Genomic DNA, 21,627 nt, shown 5'->3' with positions numbered 1-21,627 from the left:
ACAGGTTTGGAGTAAATGATGACAGAATTTTCTTTTTTGGGTGAACTATCCCTTTAACCCCAAAATGTTGGGTTGTCTCAACTCATGGTTTGGTCAAATTTGGATTTCTCTTTTCTCTTTTTTTAGGTTAAGAGAAACAAATGGTTGGGTTTATACATATTTTACTCAACCATGAGTTGAACCAGCCCAGCATTTTGTATTTGATATTCTGTCATGTGACATTTTCCTCTTTTTTAACAAAGCACTTTGCTTATTTTATATAGGTGTTAGGTATACTGCTTTTATATCATTTTATTATTTGTAGTATATTTTTGTACACATTGTTACATCGCAAACAATAGTAAAGTATAGAAAGACAAAATGGGAATTTTAAATGTAAAAATCATAATATAATAATTCATTTATTTAAATATAATAACCTAATTTATGGCTAAAATCTAAATGTTTATAAAAAAGCTGGCACACACATGTGGAATTCTCGCAAAAAAAATCTTATTTGAGACAAACGCGAGACATTTTTGAGACATACTGCTTGTTTGTCATCATCAGCCCGGGTGTCTGTAAACTCTCGTTTGCATCACAGAGGTTGAGTGGGCGTCTCTCAAAGGAAGTGCATCATGGGGAACATCTCTACCAGCGTGCCTCTGAGAATTCCCGCATACGAGTTGCCATGTCTGTTCTTTGATGCTCTGTTACAGATGCCGCAGAGGGTGCGTGTGTATGTAAACCAGAAAGAGAAAGTAAGTAACATACAGAAAAGCGTGAAGGAATTTCTGCCGGAGCCCTATCCATCACATTAACCCCCGTGGTGAGGTGTGGTGAAGCTGGGATGGATGGTCTCTTAAGTGCGGATATAATAAATTGTCAGTGTCTGATGGGGCACAGCAGGCACCAGAGGCCAATTAATGGCCCCTGTTCTTGCAGGTGAGCGATGTATCTGTCTCCAGTGCACCTTCTCTCCACCTTAGCTCCATTCAAGACCTGCATACTAGCCCTGACGACCCACATGTGGCCTAATGAAGCCGTGTCAAGATGATGAAACTCGTACGGACACAGCCGCAATAATAGTAATAAGGATATCATCAGCAGCTACGGTATTATTAATAACGATATATGGGAAAATATGGACCAGTTTTGAACTTTTTAACTCAAACCGTGGTGGTCGGTTTGAGAAGGCGCCAGAGGATTAGTAACCCCGATCCTTGCACACCTGTGAAAAATGACAGCACCCGCTGAGCTGCATGTGCGGCTTTTGGCCAAATCCCAATTAACGTGTGTCTAAGCCTAATTAGGTGGAATTAAACGGCATGGTGCTCTCCGGATTAGAGGCGAATGCTGGGTTTACAAATCTGTACAGACTTCCTAGAGAACGGTTTTATTGCTCTTTCTTAGCTACTGAGCTTGGTTGCTTTCATGCCTTTCTTTTTGGTTTGCACACGCACCCCTTGCAACATCTGTAACATTTAGGTACCCACTTTGTCTCAGATGTTTCCCTTGAATTGTTTAAATACTTTATTAGTGCAGACCTAAAAAAATAATTTCGATTGTATAGCTAAAATAATCTGGTTTTGTTTCAATTTAATTGTGGAAAAAAAATGTCTTATAAAATTGATTTTGGATTGGATGTCTCGCAAAGCCGAGCTTTTGGATTGGTTTGGATGACTTTTTTTTTGAGGAGAGTCATCTGAGACTAATTCTTGAATTTCCCGGTAATGTATTTAATGAGAACGTATCTCTTTTATGAGGTTTTTCTAGGGTGCTCCAGGGTTTTTCGTGGCTCAAAATGAGGCGGAGGTGGTGCCCTCCTGATCTTGTACACACACAAGGCCTACCGCACCTTTAAGTGGTTTAACCAAAGCGACTTTGACATATTAAAAGTTCTAAAAAATTTGATGAAAATGACAATTATTGAGTTAAATAAAACATTACTTTTATTCAACCAAACAGATTTCTTTTAATCAAATAAAGCTTTTCAGCCCTCAATACATTTGCATTTACATTTAGTCATTTGGCAGAGGCTTTTACCCAAAGCGACTTACAGTGCACTTATTACAGGGACAATCCCCCTGGAGCAACATGGAGTAAAGTGTCTTGCTCAAGGACACACTGGTGGTGGCTGCTGGGATCGAACCAGCAACCTTTTGATTTACCAGTTCAGTGGTTTAACCCACTAGACCACCATCTCCATCTTTATCAATAGCTCCACAAAACTAAGTTAACCAGCTCCATGTAAAATGACTTGAATCTGAAAAAGAAACGCAATGGAGAATCTCGTCAAAGAAGCTACGAAAGGGCAACATCTAAGCAATAAAACGTTCCTCTGGGTTAATTTTTGCCACCACCTATGTGGTCTTATAATGAGAGCGCATAGACAGATCTGTTTCTCATTCAACAATCTCACTAAACATTTAATGAGCATGCAAGAGCTGTTTAATTGGATTAATTAACAGATCGATTTGGCATCAATACTCCTTAATGCAGTTGGCAGCGTTCCCGCAGATAAATGCCTCAATGGACACCATTCCCAGAGGAACACGCCGGTCCGGACTGTCCTGATTTGAAGCCCTTGAGACATATTTTCGGTTCTCTTGTTTATATCTTCCAGCACTCTCGTGGTATTTTAAACCCTCGAGGAATGAGATCGTACCCCCTTGCCTGTCACAGGGCCAGCGTGGTGATGAGGGGTAAAGAGCGATGCGGTGCTCGCTGGCTTAAAGCGCATTTAATGCGGCCGGCTGCGTCAGACTGTCTGGGAATGAGACGTGAGGTCACAGATTGTCAGAGACGCTAGAAGAACCTGAGGCTGGAGTAAGAGCTTATGTTATTGGATGTTTGGCACAGTCTTACATTTGATCTCTATCTAACTAAATGAAAACCTTTTGAAAATGATTTTGAGCTGCACTGAATGTGAACCATAGTTACTTATCAAAACTGATATCGCCATACGGTTGTGATTAGCAGAAAAATTGTGTCTTCTTCGATGAACAATCGAGTGTCTGTTATTCAGATTGAATTCTGAGCATTATTGCGCAACGCAGAGGTTTTTAAATGGTTTGTGCCTGTCAAAGTTTTGAATGCGCCCCTCTCTCGCTCTGTCCCCCACGCTTTATTTTGCCTGTTTTTAAGACTTGTCTTTTGGTAGCCAGTCGGTGTATTGCCTTTGACAGATAAAGCAAGCAGACATACAGAAAAGCCCAGTGGGGGCTGACACGGGGTACAGGCATTGTGTCTTCTCAACGGGGTAATTGTTAGGCCCATGGAAAAGGGAGGGGCTTTCTATGGGTACACAATAGCTTCCCTAGAGAGTGAAAAGCAGACAGTGCTCTTTCCGAAAATAAAAGCAGCGCAGAACTGCGTTTTTTTATGTGTTCCATCTCACATCTTGTCTAGCATAAGGGTAGATCGTTTTGACCAGTTTTTTGAAGAAAACGCTGTTAGGTACTGAGATATTGGTTGGTTGTTATAGTTATAGATATAGTTATTTTGTTTTAAATTTGATTGAATTTGATCCAAACAATCCATTCCCAAATCAAGCAGAAACTCTCTTTCCATCCCCTTTTGGGAAGATGGAATTCTGAAAGCTGGCATTGAAGACGGCACTTCTTTTCCCGAGACCCCCTACCTTCAACCGCATTGTCTCGTTCTTGACAACATCAGCTTCCCAGTGACCGTTCTATGTGTTGCCCATTGGAAAGCTTGGATTCACTTTTGAAATGCTAAAACTCTCTTTTGAAAGTGTCCGCATGGTGGAGAGAGCGCTATCAAAAGAGCCAAGTGAAGGGAATTAAATTAAGAGAATAGAGGGTCCACTAATTAGTTGATTTAAAAACACGGACCCTTCCTCCCCCTCCCGGTTTGTTCACCTTCACACATACACAACACTACCTTTGATCCCTCTCAGCCCTGTTGCATTGTGGGTAAGTGATTTTCCTCAATTATAGGGGCCTCAGCAGCCCGCCCCCTCCTATTTGTAACTCTGCCCGGTCTAATTGGGCTTCCTCAGGAAACGCTGTATGTGGAATACATAATCGGGCTCATTTGCAAGTGGACCACATCAGTTTGGTACAGGTTGGCAAGGGCTGATAGAAATGATGTAGGTGGCTTCGGAACATTCCGCCCAGGCGTTCACATTTTTGCAGCAGAATATAAAATTCAGAGACACGAACCTGCGTTCCTTGATTTCACCACATGCTGAGATCCTTTACCTGCTGATGAAGAAGCTTTTGCACCAATTTGTGTGAGGGCCTTGATCAGCATCTTGAAGTGCTTCTTGCCCTGGGGCTAATCCCGGAGCAGACAGGGCGTGAAGTGGAATAGCGAGCTCCCCAGACAGACAAATTCCAGGAGGCATAATTATCCAAGGCCTGACCTTGAAATCGTAGCCAGGGAAATGCAGTAGGTTGCGCTATCATCTCTGGTGTGTAACCATTAAAAAGCAGCAGAGGAATTTGATGTGTTTGGACAAGGTTCGAAATGCGCTTTTGCTAAACAAAACCAAATAACACAAAAGTTCTGTGTTAATTACATGCAGACATGTGGGTGCGTGTTATATTTATGTGTTTGATCACATGCTCATGTGAAATAGGAAGGACTGCTGATACAATCGCATGTTGATATGTTGTCTCATGCAATAGTACTTAAGGTCTTCATTTACAACAATTTGGACGTTTTGGAAAAAAGTGATTGATGATTAAATGTGAATTGAACAAGGAACCGTATTTAGATGATTTTTAACACTTACAAATGCTTAAACTGCTCAATGCAATAGTCAAAATGGAAATTTGTACAGGTCCTATAAATTTGCTTTGATCACTTTTTGCTTTAAACATCTTTTGTGCACTGCTTTTTATAAATATTTTGAGGATTACATCATTTCTGTGGCGGTCCGTACATCTTACTGCACATTTCAAATCTTTAAAGCTGCACTTTGTAATTTTTGCTTCTATATTGCCGTCTCTGTAAAAGACAAAGATACAGGTAACTTAATATACTTCTCTTTATGTAAGTGAAGACATTTTCCACGAAATCGTTCCCGACAGCTCAAATGATCCATCATTATTATACGCTTATTGTTGCAAATCAGGGCAGGGTGACAGATTTTTCTCAAGTGTTTCACAGAAAAAGTCTGTATTTTTTTGTCCACACTTTCTCCTCGTGTTCACAGATGAAGTAGAGAAGCTTCAAATCCGTTTAGTTTCATTTTAAGGGAACTGTCCCTTTACGGATTTGACATGTGTATTAAAATGTATACAGACAGCTGTATAAATGGTGATGCCTAATCCTTAAACCTTATAAAAGCACTGCACAATGGATGCTCAAAGAGTGTTTACGGAAGACCTTTAATTAAAGTATTTAATCCCATTTAGATTCCAGCCCCCAAAACCCACAACAAAAGCAATAATGCGAATAAGGCTCACTAATGGCGCTGGAGGTTATCAGACACCGTGCAGAACAAATTCAGCGTGTTCCTGAGGCTTTGTTCACACTGTTCTCAGATATTTGAGGTCTCGGCTACAATAAAAGCCCTAATGGAATAACGCTAGCGCTGTCTGGCCGCTCGCCAGCCGGATCCTGTCATAATCTGTGAACTGCTCTTACACCTATTGTTGTTGCTAACTGAAACAAAGGATTTTGGCTTAGCATTAAAGGCCCCGGTTGAGAAAGTCTTCCACACGCTCGGATTTCGGCTTGGCCTGCGCTTTGCTGATGTAAGACAAGCTGTCTGGCACAGGACCCTTGTGCGGGCACTTCTGCCGCTGTGCTAAAGATTATTGCAGGCCTGCGTTCCTCCGACTGGATTTGCCTTTGAGAGCCTGTGGTATGGCAGCTAATTTTCAGACTCCCGACGTCGGGTCTTGATGATAATAATTATTGTCTCAATAATCACTTACTCATGGTAGTTGGAAATACCCGAATGTGAAGTTATCGTGGTTGCCATGTTCCCAGACCACAAAAAATGAGTCGACACAGACACTTTTTAAACTTCGAGGCACCCTGTTATTTATTCATAAAAATAAACCGGCCATTAGATTTAAATCCCTCTGCGTTTAGTCGAGTTTGAGCCACTTTTCATTCCACCGATGCTGACACCAAACATGTTTACTTGGCGTGCGCAGTTGCTAATGTGAGGTTTTATGCAGCGCTAGCTATAATAGCCCGTAGCATTTCACGGTCTGAATCGCCAGCGATGATTGACAGCGTTTTGTCTTGCATGCAGAGATCTTCATATATGGCATAAAAGGGGGATTTTAATTGAGAGGAGAAATGTCAGTGTCGCTGAAGTGCCGTCCTCGGGGGACGAGTGACATTCTCGAGACAGAGTAATTACAGGCAGACAGGAAGTTGCGTGTAGTAAATGCGTTCCTGCTTCTTTATGCGTTCTCGAGTCATGAGAAAAGCAACTGGAGCGAGAACAGATGGTGTCGTGGTTGCTTGGGACTGATGCTTACCAGGGTTGTGTCCGTTTTCAAAGCCTCAGACATCTATGAATCAGAATACTTTGAAGAATGTCAAGTTCAGTTTCAGGTAAAACCACAAGAGTCCATTTGTTAACGTTATTTTTACACATTAGGAGTTAGAGGAATAGGTCATCCAAAAAATGGTCGCCATTTACTTTCCATATTGGACTATTGAACTATTCCTTTAACATGAGACGTATAATAGAAATATATTATATAATATAAAATCAGTAAAACAAGATACTTAGTGTTATAATCCGTGTTGAAAAAGTAACTCATTACTAGTTACTAATTACATATTCAATAGTGTAATAGATTACTGTACAAGTTACTCTCTCCAAAAAGTATTTAATTACTTATTACTAATTATTTTCTATATCCTACATCAACCTTGATTAGATTTGATTGAAGAATTGACAAAACCACTTATTTAATTTATATAAATAAATAGGAAACAACTACATACATTCTTATTATTAACTGACCACAGTATTACGGATGTGAGAAGCATACATTAAAGCATACATTTTAAAGTTAGAATCATTTTTTTATTTTATTTTTTATTTTATTTCATTACCACTATTGAATAAATGACACAGTCTTAGTTCAATTACATAAGAAGTAACTGTAATTAAATATGTACATTTTCTAATATGTGACCCTGGACCACAACACCAGTCTTAAGTTGCACAGGAAAAGTTTTAGTTAAAGACAAAAATACATTGTACGGGTCAAATTGATCGATTTTTTTCTTTTATGCCAAAATTCATTAGAATAGTAAGTAAAGATCATGTTTCATGAAGATGTTTTGTAAATTTCCCACCTCAAATATATAAAAACTTTATTTTTTATATGTCCAGGGTCACATATGTGAAAGAATAATGTTTAAATTTGTGATATCAATTAAAAAAAAATTATAGTCATTGCAGTATGAACTAACATGAACAAAAAATAAAATAATTATTAATATGTGACGTACATTAACAGATTACATAACATTTTTGTTTATTTTGTGCTGATGTTCATGGGAGTGAATGAGACCTCACAGTAGAGTGTTTCCAAGTTTCGATCTTACTGAAAACTTCACAAAGAATTATGGCCGTGAAACGATAGCAGGCAGTCATAAAGCCACGAAAAAAGTGTGATTGAATATCACTGACCCTCAGACCGATGCTCTCATCTGTTGCAATGGAATTCCCCGTCCTATCAGCTGTTAAACTCCACGGTGAGCAATGCTTTGCTCAAAGTCTCTGTTACAGGGTTGAAATATTAACCCGTCGATTCACACTTCAAGCTTTCTTGTAATCAAACATATGCGGCCGGGCTCTTATAACCACCTCCGGCACTTTGTATCTTTGTCATATGCTGTCATCTCGTGGAAATTGTTATAGGCTATAAGCCATCAGATAAGATGATGTTACAAAACTTTCATTACGCTGCAATCTCATCTGCTGTATCCTAAGTGATATTTTGAAGGCTTTTGCAGCGTCCTCGTCTGCCGTGTTCGGGTTCCTGGCAAGCTGACAGATGTTTGTTCTGTGTTGGCATGAAGCCCTGAGCGCCACATTCATCTCCGGCTTGATGTTGCCAAAAGAGGTCTTGGGTCAAGCTGTTTACCCACAGCGAGGTGAGACTGGAGCAGGGAAGACGCAGGGAGAAGTGACCTTGGGTAGATTTGAATTTGACGTTAAACCGAATGTTGTACCCTTACAGTGAAGTACAGTATGGTACAGTACACAGAAAAGAATGGCCCTAAGGCATATATACACATTTTGGTACACATATACAAACAGGCACATATCGATCGATGCGATATTATTAAAATTTTTGGGATCATGATGAGGTTTTTTTGGATGTAGCGTATGTAGTGTATATGAGAACGTTGAAATATTGTGAAAATGTTCTCATTTGTTTCTTTTCTATCCGCATTGGGCTAATGTTACAGTATGCATGGGATTCAATGATTTATTGAAATATTGATTTTGTGAATATGCATATCGTATTATCAATTTTGTCCCCCCATCTATGGTATACATAGATGTTCTGGGTTGGAATTTATATCTTGGATGTTTTATATCATTTAAAATCCATTGGTTTAAGAAGTTGCTAGCTTCAAGTGTGTTGAATGGTGATGCTAATAGCTGTCAGACGCACAATATAAATTGTGTACATTTTCTAAAAGGGATTGTTGACCTAAAATGATTTCTTCATTTACTTTTCCTTGTGTGATTCTTAACCTGAGCCTTGCTTGGGTCCTTGCAGAACACAAAAAATATATTTTGAAGAATGTTGGCAACCCAACAGCAATGCCCCCTATTGACTTCCATTGTATGGACATCAAACATATCTCAAAATATCTTCTTTTGTGTTTAACAGACAAACCATATTTGAATACTTGAGGGTGAATAATTGATGACAAATGTATTTTCAGGGGGATGTTTGCCTATGTGTACAAAGACACCGGAGCTGGTAAAATAACAAATTTCAGTGATGTTTTGGACGGTCAGTTATCAATTAAGTCCCCTCATCTATAATATACATAGATGTTCTGGGTTGGAATTTATATGTTGAATGTTTTATATCTTCTTGTCGATAGTGTAAAATTTGTTGGTTTGAGAAGTTGCCAGTTTCAAGTGTGTTAAATGGGGATGTGCTAATAGCTGTCAGAAGCACTTGCTACATCAGTCCCGCTCTGTTGTTGGGAATTTGGCCCACGTCTTTGGCTCGGGTTCGCAAAATCCATTTATACGCCTAGAATATCCTCTGTTGGGAAATGAACGTTTCACGTCCTTAATTTATTCTCGAGTGTGGTTCTCCGGCTGGGGGAGTTATCCTGATATACGGCCGAGACGTTGGTCAAAGTCAGTGGCGTTTGATGCTCCAGGGAAACAAAAACTAGATGTAATTGGCAGTGCGCTTCACTCACACGTCTCCCAAAGTGACTGTAAATCTCTCCAGCACATACACATACAAGCTGGATCTTCCGTCTTTGTGTTGTCTTCTGTTTAATTGCTCATTCTGTTCTTTCTATGTGTCTACCGTAGATACAGTGGCACACGCTTTGCTGCCATCCCTTGAGAATAAAAGCGTTTTGATACAGGGAGAGCTCTTGTGAATGTACACACGCGGGATGATTTAATCGTAAGTGACAGTGATAAAGATTGACAGCACCACTGTGTGACACAGGGCATCTCATCCAGCGCTGCATCACAACGTCACCGTCGTCTACTAATGAGTGTTTCTGTTGTGAAATTTCCAAGGAAAATGACGTGGGGTCGGCAGGTGAATTTTTTATATGTCGGGAATATGACGGTGACGTATGTCTCCTTGCCTGATTGGCTGATGGGAAGCAGGAAGAATCCATCACAATTGAAACACGTTTGTGGGCTGGATAAATTTAACAAAAAGGTTTCTGCAATTGAAACCATATATGAACAACAGCAATATAAATTGTGTACATTTTCTAAAAGGGATAGTTGACCCAAAATTTAAACCACTGAGACATTTCTCAAAATATCTTCTTTTGTGTTCAACAGACAAATCATTGTTACTTGGGGGTGAATAATTGATGACAAAACGTATTTTCGGGTCATATTTGCCTGTGTGTACATCACAGCTGTGAACTTTGTTGCAAACTTCACAAATTGAATGCAGTATATTAGACTTAATATTTACCTTCATAACAAAAGCTGAAACCACAAACAAACCTCCAGAATGAACTATGCGTTTTTGTTCTTTCACTGTAATGTCAGATGGGCTATACATGCATAACATCTGTGTCATGTCCAGAATAACATACAGCTTCCAATGCTATATTTGCAGTATTTACTATTGCGTTACACAAGATTGTATTAAAAAAAAAAAAGGTCAACAACGCTTTGTCAAGATAACACAACACTTGTGAAAACATGAAGTAAAGACTCCATTCCATTCCATTTTCTACCGCTTATCCGAACTACCTCGGGTCACGGGGAGACTGTGCCTATCTCAGGAGTCATCAGGCATCAAGGCAGGATACACCATGGATGGAGTGCCAACCCATCGCAGTGAAGTAAAGACGAAAATATAATTCATCTTGCCTTCTGTTTAAATGCTATGTAAAACGAAAATTGTCAGGGATGTGCCGGTATTCATTCCAAACTCAGCCCTGTTCATCTGGCTTTACATAGCGGCAAGTACGCAAGGTTTAAATCTTCTACATACATCGTCGTGTATCATGTTCAGGATGACTTATGGAAGGCCGGCATTACTGACACGCTGTCATTTTTGAAGTACGCACAGAGAAAGCTCATCTTCTGTTAGGAAGGGCTCAGCCATTCTCCATCTGTTTCAGGGTGTTTGTGGAGATTGACTGGGGCCAGAGGCACAGAGACTACGCTCATTGTTTGGCCCTCCAGACTTTGGGCCCCTGAGCAGGATGGGCAACAGCCTCCCAGAGGAGCTCTCTCGCTCTTTCGTGTTCTCTCTCTCCCGGGCTGCCCCTGACCCCCACAGCCAGGGGAGATCCACGGATCTGTTTCACAGCTGACAGAGGCCTTCCTCTCCAGGCACGCTTTTGTTTTCTAAAGCCCTTCGCCGTCCCCAGATGGGACTCGCGGGAATGGACGTTTCGGTTAAAGCCGTGATGCGAATTCTAAGTTTGAAATATGAGGCCTGGCGTCTGATGTCTGAAACATTTGCGTTTCGACCTCGTCTCTCAGATAACGTGTAACGACAGGAATTAGAGTTTCCTTGCGTCGGTACACTGGCTGATTTTCTTTACCTTGCCTGCGATTTTTGTTTGTCAGATTGTAGAAGGGCTGCAGCTATCGATTATTTTAGTTTAGGTTAATAAATACTTTTTCTTTGTTAAGGAGCAATACTTAATATACAAGAGAAAATAAGACTGGTCTTTTTTTAGGAAAAAAAAATGTTATGCGGAAATCGCATACATTAATATCTGTTAAAAGAATATTATTTTGTAAGCAAACGTGTAACTACAATAAAGTTCTTTCCACCGATCAATTTCTTGTGGTCTGTCTGCACAAGATCAACAAGCTTGTTTGCTTTGCGGCCCCTTTAAAAACAAGATAAGATTTTGACCTACGTCAGAGCGTCAGCACCACAAGACTTCTATAGCGTTGTTGGCAGGGCGGCCAGACGGCGTCAGTCTGAACGCACAATTTAGGTTAAATGCCGCCACATCCGAAAGACAGAGGGCGCTCTTGCGCAGCAACTCCAAATATGGGAAGCAGAAGAAGAACAATTCGTTCCAGATTGTACTTGATTGGACCGTTGTGAAAATAGAGAATGTGCGTGATTTACGCTTAAATAATACGATATTTGTATTATCGTATAATTTGTATAATATAAATAAGCTAATAGTAACGTGTTTAAATTAAATTGTCTTCAATTGCTTTTATTCTTTTTATTTACAGTAAATGTCACCGTAGGAGCTGTGACCCAACATTTCAGACAGAATCAGAATTAAACTTCATTGGTTTTGTTAAAATAAAATCAGCTAAAATCGAACGCCTCACGTCTCCCTTTAGATGTGACTTGAAAAAAGGAAAACGTTCGTCAATGCTCGCTAACGTTTGAAAAGATTCACACCCTGGTTTATGACTCGCATTCAGGTGTCCCTGACAGAAGCCCACATGCACACCTTGTTCTTATCACGGCCAATAAATCCCTCTAAATGACCCGCTAATCACCCATAAGCGGTGTTACAAATGGGAAGCGGACCTCCGCGGCGTGCTCGTCTTATCTCGGCTCAAATACTGCTATCAGTGTTCCAGCTGAGGCATTTTAAAGAGGGGCTGAAGATGCAGAGCTGCCCTGCGCTGTGAGTCACGCTCTCCTTTCTTTCTCATGTGGGCCGGAGGGCATGTTAGGGAGGAGAGGGGAATTTTCATCTTTATTGCAGCGTTTAAAATAGTTCGGGCATCTTCACAATACACATGGACAGAAAAATGCATTCTCGTCTCATTTTACTGTATATCCTTATCTCAGAGTCATGATAAGATACAGTGTGGTAGATTTGACTGCACACGCAGACGGGGTAAAGCAGGTCAGACCTACGTGCCATGCTCATGACACACTGTCCTCAGGTAACTTTACTTCAAAAAAGTGACGTCACATTCATGCATTAAACATGGATAATGTGATTTGGTTTTCCAGAGGAAACTGAATGCTCGGCTGGAAGCTGATAGGATCCATCAGGGATCGATTGGATCATGGATTGTTTACAAATGTTAAAGGATTATACTGTATTACATAACTCGCTCTACCATTTATGCAGGAATGATAGCTCGTATCATATGGTCTGTTGAGCAGAGAGGTGTACTTTTCAAAACCATCATTGGTTTAATTTTGCCTGGTAGATGGAAAATTGGCGAGAGCAAAACATCTATATATTCCTGTAGCTCAGTGGTAAGAGCATTGCGTTAACAACACAAGGTTGTGGGTTCGATCCCAGGGTATTGCAAATACCTATGTAAAATGTATAGGATAAAGCAAAGTATGTCGCTTTGGATAAAAGAGTCTGCCAAATGCCTAAATGTAAGATCTTATGCATAAAGTATATTATATTTAAAGATACATTTAGATATTTGTTATAAATACATGTGTATTTGAATCTTGGGAGAAATATTGCTAGTAGTTATTTTTTATTATGTATATCTTTACCTTAACACATACCTGTACCTGTATTTTATATTGGTATGTTTTTTTCTTCCAATTTTACAACTGTGGATTGTTTTATACAACCTTACTTGTAAAGCACTTTGAGATGCACTTTAAAGGCGCTTTAGAAAAATAAAGTTTATTATACCTATTAGGGTGGGGCCGACAGACATCGTGATTCTAACAAATGTTTCACTTTCATTACGTGACTCTCCCTACCCTGTGCTACGGGCCGCAAAATTGCATTGTAAACAAATATGATCAAGGCTAATGGGGCGTAAGGGCAAAGAGGAGATACAAACATGCACTGTATGTGGAAAATACAGCCTTTTTTAACCTTAAATTGTGTTTTCACATTGCCTAACATCTAAAACAAACGATCAAAATTATGATACCCATGAAATAGTAAATTCAGAAAAACAGATTTTTTTAATGAAATGGTCTCTTCATTTTTTCTGCAGCTTTATATTATTAAAACAAAAGCAATTATTGTGAAACCAATTAATCTTGATTAATCAATTTATTAACAAAAACTTTTTTTATTTTGTATTAATGATATTTTGAATGATGCCGTCTTTGCATCCCTTTCTTTCCTTCTCTCTCTCTTTCTCTCTCTGAATGTCACATACACATCACATACAGTACATATTCTCTAATCTCTCACTCCGTGACCTCGGTTTCTTCAGGCGTTTAGTTTCTGGTCGTGACACTCTTTCTCTGGCAGGACCTCGTCTCATCATTGATGAGGAGAACTGAGAACACCTCATTTCCATCTGAAGTTAATGCAGCCACTCAAGCTGAACTTATTAAAACGGTTCCTCTCTCTCTCTCTCTCTCTCTCTCTCTCTCTCTCTCTCTCTCTCTCTCTGTGTGGAATAAATGAAGTCAACTGCACTGTAGGTTGTAATGTAATTGCACTATGAAGGAATATTGCTGAGAGCTGTGTAGGTTAACATGACTGAGAGATGTGTGGAGTTTTTTAATTGCAAAGGCAGAGCCGAGTGAAAGCGCCCCGCTGGTTCCCCTCCGTTCCTTCCAGGCAGCTTAATAAACACTCACACATTATTCCAGAAGACCAAGATTTGACTATTATAGATCGAGACAAAATGAGATTTTTTCCATCTTCAGGCAGTGGTGAATGTAATAGAAGACGATAAGTAATATTGGAAAAAGTTCCAAAATTGATATGCAATAACTCAGAATTAAAAATCGAGAATGAATTTGTAATAGTTCGAGAGCAGTGTACTTAAAATTAAAATGATTTCAGTCAGTTTTTAAAAACGTTTTATCACATGCCCAACTCAATATGCAACGAAATAAATGGAATAAGGAAATATTATTCGGATTTGGCCTGTTGCACAACTATTTCACATCGCGAGTAAGAACCACGCAATATGTCTCGCTGCCCCGAGGCTTTGACATTTACTAGGGAGGGATGTTGAAATTCAATAAATATATCGGCACGTTCGATTGGTGTCACAGAATGACAGCCGAGATCACGAAGGTTGAGATCATCTCAGTAAACTTTCACCTCGGCTGGAAGATAAACCAGATATATTTGTTTACAAAGACGAACTTGTTTGACAGCCTTCTTGTGTTTTAAATCAGCCAGGGTTTGTAGCAAGCGGGGGATTTTCAGGCCGGTCCAAGATTTTCTCTTTAATGACCTCCATGGCGATTCTCCAGTGCCTTTCACAGCCTGTGAGGAAATATCGAGTGAGTGAAGGATAGTGAGAGCAGGAAAGTGCAGATATGGCCATTGGCCTCACATATTAAGTGTTCTTTATGTGCATGTATGTTGTGTGTTTGTGTGTGTGCAAGTCCGTCTGAGAGATGGAAAATGATTCTTGCCCGAGGCGGCAATCGATCAGATCTCAGATGCAGAATTCCCAGCGTCCCTCTGCTGAGCCGCTGGAGCTGATTAGCTCATCTCATATTCTGAGAGAACAGGAAAGAACACAGGAGGGAAGAGGATCGAAAAGAGAGAGAGAAGACCAAAGGCACTGGACAAGCAGAACGCAGGCAGATGTGAAAATAAACAAACAGATGAAGGGAAGACCAATGAAACACAGATGATTTTTATTTAGATGTTATTCTGCGATTTCGCCGTGAAGAAAGAGTGGGATTCTTTTTTCTTTTTTTTGTTGTGAACATTTTTCTTTTATGCTTTTTTACCACCTAGCAACCACTCTACATCATAAAAATGGAGTTAATGTAATTTAAAGGGATAGTTCACCCCAAAAATTATATGTCATCATTTTCTCACCTTTGAGTTGCTCCAAGTCTGCATACATTTCTTTGTACTGATGAACACAGAGAAAGATATTTGGAAGAATGTCGGACATTTCTGGGGCACTTTTGAGTACCACTGTCTTTTTTCCTACTATGGTGGTCAATGGGGGCCAAAATCTGTCTGGTTAAAAGCATTCTTACAAATATCTTTCTCTGTGTTCATCAGAACAAAGAAATTGATACGGATTTGTAACAACTCGAAGGTGACAAAATGATGACAGAATTTTGACAGTATCACTTTAATCATTGTAAAAATCACCTTTTTGGTCTTTGTATATTTTTTTGTCATCCTAGTTGTCGTCTTTTTGTACATGTTATCTCAATGTCAAAGTAAAAGAAAATACAAAACAATACAGTATATACTTAAAAAAATTACAATTGTTTTAGATTTCTTTGTAAAATTCATACGCAAAAGGCAATGGATGTTCATTCAAGGAACATGCATTTGTCATTTATTCGTACAATTATTTATTTAGTTCTCATTCTATCTTTCCTTCTTTGTATTTCTACCACGCATTGCACATTTTAATGATACACCGCAGTGTCGTCTGCTACCGCTCCCAGCAGTAGGTCTCAAACTGGCCGATGGGATGCCGCGTTCCACCGCATAAAAATATAAATAAAAGAAGTGCAGGTCTAAGAGCAGGACTGCCTTCTGCATTTCAAAGTGCATTGGGAATATTTCATGGAGCAAAGTCTATCTGAGGTTGTGAGTGGACTCGTGAGCATTTCAGAAAGGGGAGGCGGAGGAGGAGGGATTCACCTCCGCTATAATGCTCAGTGTATGCATTTAGTAGACAAAGTCCTGATTCAACAGGATCGATGCGCTGAAACTGAACAGATTATACTTTTTTTCCCAGCCATTTCTTGTCCTTTTTTATTCTCTTTAATTAAACATAAAAAATATGTCGCTTTGTTTACTCAAATTTTGTTTTGTGAATTAATAGAGACAAAATATTTGGTCATGTCCAGTCCCAAAAACACTGCTTTATGTTTATCAGTAAACACAATTGTTTGTTGCAGAAAACTGCTGGTGCTGCATTGTCCCGTGTGTTTGCATGCGTCAGGAAGCACGGCTCATTATCTTCTCATTACATATTTACACGTACTGTAAACACGAGAGCCAACGGTTCTGCGCCGCGAGATGCAAATCAATGAATTCATTACCGCGCACAAACTCCAGTTGATGTTAAGGATGATCTAATGCTCTCCGACGCAGGCTCATGGAGCGCTCCCTCAGCAAAAGGACCGGAGGGAGGGTTAGACGGATGGGTGCAAGGGGGGATGGGGTGGAGAGCAGGAACGCTGCGGGAGGAAAGCTGGGGGTGGGCTGCGTGAATGAATTTTGACCCTGCACTGCCAATTAATCCTGGCTCTTTTTAATTGGGCCTGAATGGACTCCAAAGGGCAGTGTTGAGACACACACACACACCGTATTGTTCCCCCGTAAGCATTAAGGACGCAAACCTCATTTGCATATAAACCAGGTCTTGCGGTTTCAGTTTGCTGGTTTCTGAACACAAGCAATGACTTAAGCCCAAAAAGCAGATTGCCTGTCACCAATTTCGGCTTCTTTTTATTTCCCCGTGCAGTGAATTTACTAAGATTTACACCCTTCGAACGCACACACGCAGTCGTCCGCGGAGGTGTCTGATCTGCGTGTCTCTCTCTCAGTCTGGCGGAGTCTCGTAATGCTTCTTATCTCCCTTCCCCTCCAAACACCCCATCATCCCCAACTTTACAGCCCTTTCATTTTAGCCTCTTTGATCAGGGAGGTAGCGCGAGGCTGAAATGACAGTGGATGGGTTTAAGCACAGGCCTGCTACAGTCCAAAGAACAGAGAGATTTCAGTAATGTAGGGTTTTATTCTCTCCTGAAGATGTTTTGTGTGTGTTAAAGCAACGCCAATCTGTTGTTAAATGCCACCGACACCTGCGTAAAGAATTACACAGAAAGATAAAGAAATAGCTTAAGTGGAAATTGAATCTGACTGGGAGAGTGGAACCAGAAATGTGATGTCATGTGTCCCATTTTGCCCCCAGCTGATGACATCACCCTTTAGTAAATCGTCTGTCGACGCAGACAATGACGTAGAAGTATAAATGAAAACGGACATGTAGGCTACGGCGTAGCTCGATTGTAAACTTACCTATAGCCATTGAAATATAGATGTACGTCTTTTTTATTTGATACGTTTATTTGAATAGGAACAATACAACAGTCAAAGACGAGAAAAAATTCATTGCACGTGGAGATTATAGCAAGCGTGAATTTGCATCTCCATATCTACAGTCTATCTGGATCTAGTCATCTGTGCACTTTATTTGTATTGAATTTGCATTAAGATACAAAACAGAATCTCATCCAACCTGAGGAATATTGGAAAATTGATCGTCATTTATGCTACTTCAATATTGATCCTATGCATTCATCAGCATGGCTTTTTTTAAGCCATCATTTGAAACTTAAACCTGTATTTCAATCCTTTATAATTATTTGTCCTGCTCTAAAACTGCTCGGTTATCAAGTGAGTTCAGTTTTTCAGCAAAGCATGAATGAAAAAAGATTTCGATTTATTTATTTTTATGTGTGAATACTTGAAACATTCTTCAGTCAAGATAATACGATAAAAGTCAATATATTGACCGATTTCTTTTCTTCTTTTTTTGAGCATAAACTTAATGTTGATAGGCAAACATAATGTACATTGAATCGCAGTATCACTACAACCCAATTCTCTTAATTCATTCTCACTCATTTTCTTTTCCCAGGATCCCGTCTGCGGCAGGAAGACTCCGCGCCCCGCATCGTAGAACACCCCTCCGATCTGATCGTATCCAAAGGCGAGCCCGCCACCCTAAACTGCAAGGCTGAGGGTCGGCCCACCCCCACCGTGGAGTGGTACAAGGATGGAGAAAGAGTGGAAACAGACAGGGACAACCCTCGATCGCACCGCATGCTCCTGCCCGCCGGCTCTCTCTTCTTCCTGCGTATAGTGCACGGCCGTCGCAGCAAACCCGATGAAGGCTCCTACGTCTGTGTGGCACGGAACTACCTGGGAGAAGCGGTTAGCCACAACGCCTCTCTGGAAGTAGCGAGTAAGTGCATGTTTAGTCTTCTATCACGCTGGGTTCTTGCAGGTTATGGTGCAATATTTGACTCGAAAAGATTTTGCTGGGTTATGGAGGATCCAATATTTGGACCACAGGGTTTTTGGTGCATGTTGGTAAATGCAATCTTACAGTACATGGCCGAATGCATGGCAACAGACCCTTGTAATAAAAGGGTTTGGCTGTTTTGACTACACCTATAACTAACAGGCGCATGAAATCTAGAAATTAACACATGCAATGACAAAAATTTAATTTGAGATGCTTTTAGAAGTAGATAAAAAAGTTAATATCCATATCGTATTTTCGATTATATTTATAATAAGATTTTTTTATTTAATTTAATTTCAAGCAAATGTTTTATTTTATTAGAAAGTTTTTACTTATTTTTTACTGGTCATTAATAAAATTCATTACAGTATTTTATAATGAGCAAATTGACAATTTTATTTTTTATTAATGAAACAAATATTTACTGTGCCAAATATAAGCCATGTACTGTCTGAACCAGGAGTCATTCTAATAAAATGTCAGATATGTTTTGGTAACATTTGCTGAGATGAATCGTCCTCCAGGAGCAGTTGAAAGCAGGCCAGTCTTAATTTGCCTTTGTGTTTGTGGGTCCCGTGGCCCTGAACCGGGTACGATAAAGCCCGTATCCCCTCCAGCTGAATAGAAGGAGTTTCCAGTTTCCTCCTGGGTCTCTGGTCTCAATGGGCTCAGTGGGTCGGATAATCTCGCTGGAGATGGCAGGATGTAACTGTGCCACTAGACCTGATGAAGAAACCGGGCCAGACGTTGCTGGCCTGTGGAGCAGAGACAAAATAAGATCTCCGTAGGTGGTCGTAGGCCATAAAACCAGTAAATAACCCCAAAGTCACTGTTTGCCAATGACCGGTTTATGATGTTTACATTAGAGATGACAAGATAGCTGTTCTTTGTATTCGTCATCGAGGTGCACTGAACCCAACTGCAGGTTTGGCATTCTTTGTTGTTTTATTACCCATTTCAATGAGTTTAAGTAGTTCATAAGGGAGTCTTATGATGTTTTGTGTGTAATTTCACAGCAAATGCTTTAGTTGGGGGTATTGCCAAAAACATGTGGTTTTAAGTTATTCTTCTTGGCCGTGGACGTGATATGCATTACATACCGCCCCTCTTTAAGCTTGAAAGGACTGATCTCGGATATCAACCACTTTTGAAGTATGCCTAGGAGCTGTCACCAACCCTCTTGTTGTAATCTAATCGAGTCAGTGGAACCTGAAGGGGGGGGTTGAGACGGTCATGTCATGCGTACCTATGTGTCTCGCTCACTTGCAAGACTCACGTCTGCTAGCCTGAAAATTAACGGTAGCTGCTCTCGCATATACTGTAAGGACAATACGTGAACATTAAAACAACAAATATATTTTTCCGACCCAATTTGTTTCGTTTTATGCTTGAAGCAAGCTTATTTTTGTCCTTTTGCTTTTAAATGTATTTAATCTTGGTTAGGATTACTTTTTTTACTGGGAAACAACATAAAAAAAGATTAAAAAAGGTAATATGCTAGGGATTCACGAAAAGTGATGTGGGATAACTTGTTAAGTAATGCAATATACGATACAATACAGTATGATACCGATAATGGTTAAAATTTGCAAAATCAATTTACATTATTTGGGATGTAACAATTTCAAAATCTCACTGTACGATAATACCTTTGTATAAAGTCCAGGGTACGATATTTATTGCAATATTTAAAATGACAAATGATGATTTAGAAACATGCGATAAGCATCCTGTTTTCTTTAACATCTAACTGTTGCTTTAAGGTATGAGTTATAGTATGAGATGGGTCATATGACCTTAAAATCCCTGTTATACAATAAAATAATTGCACCGGATGGACCTTGCCAAAGGTAACATCTATTATTTTTTCTAACATTCTCTATGTTAGGCCCTATCGCCTCAGACAATCTTGATAACAATATTGAGACAATCTTGCTCTTTTGCGATAGCATGGTATCGATTATATTGTTACATCCCTATAAAGGATTGTAAAATATGTTTACAATAATGATATAATTGTAAAGAAAACATCATCACAACTTCTTAAAGTGAACAGCCATATTTGACTGTTGCAGAACTTTAATAAAAAAAACCTGACAGGACTATTGCCAAATATTGTGTTATGCACATTTGTGATATTTCGATAATTTTGATAAATCCTGCTGTTCTGTTAGACCTGCTTATTTTCCTCAATGTTACAATACTTTTGTTACTATTGTAGAGCCTCTGTGCATTTTCATAAGGATAGAGAGCATATAAAAACGGAGGGTTTATACTGGGTGCGTTTGTTCTGTTGTAGTTTTTGTGAAGGAATGAAAACAAGAGGCTTGGCAAGACCACGGCTTGGCCCGGCATGAGGAAAAGCTCAGGCCGTTTGGCCGCAGCCTTCGGGCTGGTTTTTCTGAACAAGCTTCAAACAGGACCATAATGACACAGTGGCAAAGCCCTCCCCCCAACCCTGTCGCCATACATGTAATTACCCTGTTCAGGCAACCGTGATGGAGCCGTGTGACAGGAAGGTGGTAGTTCCTGTCTAAACTCTCTTTTCCATCCCAAACTAGAGAGTCAGTGACAGTGCCAGAGGTGCAATAGAAATCTATCACGTCTCGGATATCAACACCCACCTACGTATTCTCCCTGACATTAGGAATGTCAGTTTCGCTACTGCCAAGAAAACCGGCGAAAAGGAAGTTAAGACCTCAAAATATATTTGTTCTGCCTAGCCCCCTCTTACAAAAATCCAGTTTGAACGCTGTGTACACAATCTTTTCTTTTTCTAATGTTGTTTTAATAATCTTGCTTTTACGATCGCCCGACACCCAACTAACCGTAAATCTAATCCGACTTTCAACAAGCCGTGTTTTGCCAAGCAATGACGCTTAGCGGAGATCTGTTTTGGGTGTATTATTAACTTAACGTACAGTAGGAGCTCTGTGCTGTTCGGTGAGGTCCATCTGGGCGTTCGGTTTCGCTTTGTGCGCTCCCAGTGTACATCCCAGAGGTTGGAATTTTGTCCCTTTTGTAAAAATCTTGGAGGCTTATAATGCTTTATA

The 21,627-nt window shown here is 39.9% G+C and overlaps 1 protein-coding gene across 1 annotated transcript in view; it reads left to right on the top strand.

The window, feature by feature from the left end:
* Positions 1-21,627, top strand: part of robo1 (roundabout, axon guidance receptor, homolog 1 (Drosophila)) — a 231,674-nt gene that overhangs the window by 104,838 nt on the left and 105,209 nt on the right. Inside the window, exon 4 of the mRNA XM_056756264.1 lies at positions 18,185-18,511. Coding sequence (XP_056612242.1) covers positions 18,185-18,511 — 327 coding nt within the window. The remainder of the gene's footprint in view (positions 1-18,184; positions 18,512-21,627) is intronic.

Source organism: Triplophysa dalaica, chromosome 9, assembly GCF_015846415.1.
Source record: "Triplophysa dalaica isolate WHDGS20190420 chromosome 9, ASM1584641v1, whole genome shotgun sequence".
NCBI classification, from domain to species: Eukaryota; Metazoa; Chordata; class Actinopteri; order Cypriniformes; family Nemacheilidae; genus Triplophysa; species Triplophysa dalaica.
Note: the sequence above shows the minus strand (reverse complement) of the source record. Positions and strands in the feature narration are given on the sequence as shown.